This window comes from Notolepis coatsorum (assembly GCF_963971535.1).
Source record: "Notolepis coatsorum genome assembly, chromosome: 2".
In the NCBI taxonomy this organism is placed as follows: Eukaryota; Metazoa; Chordata; class Actinopteri; order Aulopiformes; family Paralepididae; genus Notolepis; species Notolepis coatsorum.
Genome location: NC_140166.1, coordinates 158,269,722 through 158,276,450, shown reverse-complemented (window position 1 = coordinate 158,276,450; position 6,729 = coordinate 158,269,722). Strand labels below are relative to the sequence as shown.

Below are 6,729 nucleotides of genomic sequence, written 5' to 3'. Positions count from 1 at the left end.
GGAACTAGGCTACACACCTACTTCCAGTGAATGACGCTAAGCTAGGCTAACGGAGCGGCTGTTCCCTAAGCCTAATGCATGCACAGAGAAGAAAAGGGTATGTATCTGCTTGTCTAACTCCAGGGTAGATGGCAAATAAGCTAATTTCGCAAAAAGTTGGCGTGTTCCTTTAACACTTTGGATGCCACACCCGAGATTTCTTGGGTTTACCCCCCGACCGTTGAATGCCCATCACGAGATTTCTCCGTTCTTTTTTTTCTTTTTTTTTAATCACGCTCTGAAATCATATTGCATCAAGCAAGCCTACCGTTGGATATCCAGGCACCGCCGGCGCTCAGATGTGAAAAAAGCGCCCCCTATCGTCTCCCAGATGGTAAATCACCCTTTTGGAGTGGACTCAATGAAAGTGAATGGGAGAACGGATTTCTGACTCCACATTTTACTTCTCACTGATGTAACCGGGGTCTACCAGAGTTCATTCTGGAACCTTGGTGCCACGGCGAATATGTGTTCTACTGTACACACGATGGATCAATACAATTATAAATTTTTTCGAATGGCAATCGGAAATTGGAATAAACCATTTGGATACCATCTGATGTCAGGTAAGGAATCTATGTTATCAGTCTTAGGATAATCAGACTAGTTTTCACGGAGATATAAGCGTTTCCACTATATGTGATATTGCTGTTTCACTGTAAAAGCCATCAGGAAATAAGAGCAGCGATTATCAGCGAGCGGCACGAGCGTGCGTGCGCACACATATACTATCGATCATCTAGCGTTTATTTGAAAACGATTCATAAATAGGCCGACAAATGACAACGTTCTGGAATATTCCAGTAAAAGACGATTATCATCATAGGGTTGTTTTTTCCGCGAAAACGAGTGATTTTCAAAATGCTATCAAACGGAAATGAAGCGATAAAAAAACAATCTGCCTTGACAATGTTGACTAGAAAATGAGTCTTTGATAAGCAACGGGTAGATTAGACACATAGCCATAATTTAAAACATAGATTAGGCGATATTAAGTTAACATTGGAGTGTGTTTGGGCATCAAGGGGGTAAAAAGGAAAACATGGCGTGGCATCCAAAGTGTTAAGACACGCTGAGAAGAGAAGTGAGGAAGCCATCACTCTAACAGAGGCAATGTTGTTTCCAAATATTTGAATAATTTAATGGCATCCTAATTATTACCATTTCCCAAGCACTGCAATGATCTATAGCAAACCTTGCATTCAAACAGTGACCGTGTGTAATAAATAATACATAATTTCAATCTTAAGTTATCAAATTTCTAATAATAATAATAAATTCAAACGGCATGCTTTGAAAGCAATAAGGAGCCATCTTCATGACATACAAAGATATTTCAAATCTTTCCCATGTAATGTTAAACATTGTCATCTCTAAAACAATTGCACTCCAATAATTTATCGAAAAAACCCTCAAACGCTCTTCGTCTGTCGCCGGCGTTTCGGAAAAAGCAAGGTCATCGTCTCTCTTGAGACTGTCCCCCCGAATGCTACTCGTGGAATGAATGTTCCTTTTCGGAAGCCCTTTACAAAGCATGGCCTATACCTCTATCGAGTCCTCTCATCCATCAAGGTGGATGTTCTTCTTCTGTCATCTAGATCGGTCGGCCGTGATAAGTCCTTTTACCGATGACCTCGTCCTGCGGCAGTGGCTTCTTTTGAAGGCTCAAACTCAAACTCTATATATGTGATCTAGATAGGTCGGCCGTGATAAGTCCTTTCAGCGATGACCCTGACCTGCGGCAGTGGCTTTTCTTGAAGGCTCAAACTCAAACTCTATATATGTGTGAAGGCTCAAACTCACTTGACACACACACACACACACACACACACACACACACACACACACACACACACACACACACACACACACACACACACACACACACACACACACACACACACACACACACACACATATGCATACGCATACGCATATGCATACACATACACACACAAACACATATTGATCGAACTTCCTCCGTCTTTATGGACAGGAAACACCTCAGCAGACGGAGAGAAAGCCACTGGCTCTCTCTCTCTCTCTCTGACGTGGCTTTGTGGTCTGAACAGGCGTCACTCTCTCTGACGTGGCTTTGCGGTCTGAACGGGCGTCACTCTCTCTCCATGATTCATTCATCGGCCACAACGTTTCAATTCACCTACGTACACAAAGCTACCATCTTTTAGTATTTTCATCTCTTCTTCTTCTTCTTCTTCTTCTTCTTCTTCTTGTCAGACAAGTGCTCAGGTGTGCAGTGCTCAGTGTGGGGTGGGGGTGGGGGGGTGGGGGGGGTAGTACGGTTCGGGTTTTGGTGGGTTTGAGGCATAGCGGTTCGGTTCTGTATCTATATAGGGACCACCGTGTGTTGAGGCATTGCGGTTCGGTTCTGTATCTATAGGGGACTGTGTATCGAGGCATCATGGTTCCGTTCAGTTCTGTATCTATAGGGACCGTGTGTTGAGGCAATCAGGGCTGTCAGTTTCTCTCTCTCTCTCTCTCTTGTGTGCTGAGCAGGACCATCCTTCTGGAGCCCGCGTGAGCCCCTCTCCCCTCCTGAAAGAGCCCAAACATTCCAGTACTCTCCCCCCTCTAATTCCACATTCTGTCCTCCTCTCCGCCACCGGTTCTGTGCGTTCATCCCTTCGTTGCGTCAGCAGCAAGATTTTCCAGAAGGGTCCTATAAATGTCAGAGCGGAGAAACCGGGGGTATGAGTCCCTCTCCATCAGACCATAAACTATCTTCTGGGCGTCGTCGAAGCAGTGCAGCGTGGGAGCCTTCACGTTCCTCTTGATCTGCTCCCTCGTGTGGTGGTCAATGTTGATCTGGAAGAATCAAGAATCAAGAGGTTTATTTGTCACATACATACCAGGGCATACGGTGAAATGCGGGTGGTCATGCCCACATCGATTGTGCAATAATAAAATAGACAAAAAAAAACAGGTAAGACACAAGATGTGCATGATAAAAATAGACATGCTAAGTTCCTGAGAAACTGATTCCTACTGTATGTACACTAGGAACATACATACTATTGTATGTATACAATATACAATTTTAACTCCGTCATTATTTTACGATTTTTAAGGCTGAGACGATATGGCATTTGGATGAATCGATAAATCGGGACAAAATTATTTATAAATATCGCTATTTTTATTCGTTTTTATTATTATAATTTTTTTATCAAAATTTTGTACAAACTATTTAAACAACAAATGTATGTTTATTTTGCAGCAATTATTTGTCGTTGCCGCCATCTTTAGTGTTACAGATTTCCCCATTCAAAACGACCACAGAATTGCAATTCAACTGAATTTACATCAATGGGGATGTTTTAACTAAAACATGCCACAAGACCTAGTATTTTAGTAAAGTATAAAAATTAAAAATATGCCACTTATCGATTTCAGTTATCAATAATTATCGATAAATCGATAAGTGGTCTCAGCCTTAGAGATTTTCAACGCTGGATTAAAAATGTTTAAAGTCTGACACTGAAGCAGGTGTTCTTGAACGTCTCTAGAGCAAAAGGGACCTGAACTGAGTCAAATTAGTCTCAGCTTATGATCCAGTCACATTTAAACACATTGTTTTGTATCTTTTGTATTTTTTTGTTTTGTTTTGTTAGTTTCCAGAGTGGGTTTGGTTTTTATTTCTTTTTTAAAATTATTATTATTATTATTATTATTATTATTATTATTATTATTATTATTATTATTATTATTATTATTATTATTATTATTATTATTATTATTATTATTATTATTATTATTATTATTATTATTATTATTATTATTATTATTATTATTATTATTATTATTATTATTATTATTATTATTATTATTATTATTATTATTATTATTATTTAATTTGATTTAAATTACGTTTTTATTAGTTACATTATTAGTTTTAATCCGTTTATTTTGTGATAATGAAGGGATATTTGTCAGGGGCAAGATTTAAAAAGTATAATACAAAACATCACCATGTGAAGGCAGTTGACTCACAGTCATGTAGACGTCCCAGTCTAGACATTATGCACCAATGCCTCCTCACGCTTGCTGTGTCCACACATTTGACCAAATTGACAAAGACTAAAAGACATTTTCTGTATGGATTACACATGGAGTACACAATATAGTTTCAGTTTTTTTTCTTCTAAAGTCTAGTTTTTTATTTGTATTTCAGTTAACAAAAATGTTTTTCACATCTAGTTTTACTACTAACTATAATCACCTTGAGGAACTATTTTCAGGTGGGGACCCACCAGAGACGCAAGTCGCAGAAACAGTCGAGACCCATAGTTTACAAAACCTTAACTGGTCTGTGCAGAGTCGTTTCTTTATAATACGTTGAGGTGAGTGAGTGAGTGAGTGAGTGAGTGAGTGAGTGAGTGAGTGAGTGAGTGAGTGAGTGAGTGAGTGAGTGAGTGAGTGAGTGAGTGAGTGAGTGAGTGAGTGAGTGAGTGAGTGAGTGAGTGAGTGAGAGTGAGTGAGTGAGTGAGTGATTAATGAGTGAGTGAGTGAGCGAGTGAGTGAGTGAGTGAGTGAGTGATTAGTGAGTGAGTGAGTGAGTGAGTGAGTGAGTGAGTGAGTGAGTGAGTGAGTGAGTGAGTGAGTGAGTGAGTGAGTGAGTGAGAGTGAGTGAGTGAGTGAGTGATTAATGAGTGAGTGAGTGAGCGAGTGAGTGAGTGAGTGAGTGAGTGAGTGAGTGAGTGAGTGAGTGAGTGAGTGAGTGAGTGAGTGAGTGAGTGAGTTTACGCCTGTCTCCATGTGTTTTTTTTGTTGTATGTGCCACTTTTTTAATAAAAATTACCTCTTTTGGCGACTCAGCCTTGATGAACTGTTCATATATCTTCTTGGCCCTCGAAGACATTCGGAAGGAAGACTTGATTTTCTTGTAGTCCTCACAGGTCAGCCAGAACTCAATGTTCTCGTCACTGAATTCCGATTTCAAAAATGATCTGAAAGTAGCGAGTCCGTCTAAAGAAACCATGGGAGACAACAGATCAAATATGAACCACAAGATAAAACACAGCAAGAGATCAAACGGGGGGGGGGGGGTCAGTCATTTCCTTGAAGGGGACAGATTGTGAAAATGTCCTTTTCCTGTGTGTTGCATCGTTTTCACACTGATAAAATTATAAATATGTGCATTGTGCCTTTTCTGCAGTTCAGTTGTGTGACCCTCCCTCTTGAAACAAGCCATTCAGAATCGCAGCCACGATCGCCGTGGTCAATAACGTGCATGTAATGTGTGAAGATATCTTTATAAAATGCGTGCAGGTCGCATCTGTACGATGAAAGCGGCTCGCTCTTTACAGGCACATAAACAGCCCATTGAGAACAGGACTGAATCACAGAGGTATAAGATGTTCCTTTATTGATCCCCTTGGGGAAATACCTTGGGGAATAGAGGCTGCTAGAATGCAGAGTGTTTTTTTTATTCACTGCATAAAACTTCAAATACATGTTTAGGAGACCTCAAATACCTATATTAACGTGTTGAAAAGGACTAAATATGTCTCCTTTAAATAACTTCTTCTCAAAAACATAATTCACTTGTCTCAGAAGTGGGGCTTACGTCCCTATAGGGGAGGGGGACCAACTTACATTTAGAATCCAGAAGCCTCTCCAACGACTGGGACCATTGTTGCGTATCTTCTAAACTTAGCCTGCTGGGAGAGAGAATGTACGTTTCATTACTCAACTCGGAATCAAACACGGGTAAAATTAAACTATATGATGTGGGGGTGGGGGGGGGGGGGGGGGGGACTCGGGGGAAACTAGGCATACTTATCAAATTATTTGGAACAATTATCAAACCTTGGGATATGTTTGTGTGTGTGGGTTGGGGGTGGGGGGGGGGGGGGGGGGGGGGGGGGGGGGCACGCCATGCCAAAGCAAACACAATGTCCCAAGTTCATTTGAATCCCCTTAAAAAATGCCTTAGATGGAAATGACGGGAGGAGCTGGTTTCAGCCCTGAAAACGTATGCAAAACACTCAATAACTCTCTTACCTCTCGGAGCTCGACGGGTGCGAGAACATGCACTGTAGTCGACACATGAAGTTCTTTCCACTGGAAAAAGAGAAAATAAGCACAGTTAATGAAGAGTATATTTATAGTTTCTGGATGAAGTTGCCTAAGAATGTCGGGCATTTAGTAATTAGGAAAGCGAGGCTTGTGTGGCCCTACAAAGCCGGTGAGCAATAGTCGCCCCTCACACTATTTTCAGAGGATGTTCCGTAGTGAGTTTCCGTAGAGTGCATCTAGGGGTGTGTGTGTGTGTGTGTATGTGTGTGTCGACTGCAGAGTTATCCGTTTGTTGTCGTGTCGTTGTTGTAGGTGTGTACTTTTACGCTCGCTCCTTGTTTAGCTGTAAACGGTCTCTCGAAGCTCCCATTTCATCTTGACGTAACATGAACCGCCAAAAGAAAATGGACGGAAAAAACTTTTTGTAGAAAATTGAGAACCTTGTTGTTTTTTGTTTTGTTTATTTTTTTTTCATGAAAAACACACATTTCTCCTCAAATATATATATATATATATATTTATTTGTAATAATATTATTTTGATGTATTTTCTTTTATCTTACACTCACATGTTCGTATTCCTCTTCCTGTCATCCCTGTCCATGGCGAGGTGCTGCTGCTGTGCGTCTGGCGTCTCGCTGGTTAAACTGGG

The 6,729-nt window shown here is 40.8% G+C and overlaps 1 protein-coding gene across 1 annotated transcript in view; it reads right to left on the bottom strand.

The window, feature by feature from the left end:
- Positions 1-1,181: 1,181 nt before the first annotated feature.
- Positions 1,182-6,729, bottom strand: part of LOC311223583 (regulator of G-protein signaling 21-like) — a gene marked incomplete at its 5' end in the record, with an annotated part of 8,549 nt that continues 3,001 nt past the window's right edge. The window contains 5 exons of the mRNA XM_084308361.1: positions 1,182-2,865; positions 4,859-5,025; positions 5,656-5,720; positions 6,064-6,123; positions 6,647-6,724. Coding sequence (XP_084164487.1) covers positions 2,677-2,865; positions 4,859-5,025; positions 5,656-5,720; positions 6,064-6,123; positions 6,647-6,724 — 559 coding nt within the window. The 3' untranslated portion in view covers positions 1,182-2,676. The remainder of the gene's footprint in view (positions 2,866-4,858; positions 5,026-5,655; positions 5,721-6,063; positions 6,124-6,646; positions 6,725-6,729) is intronic.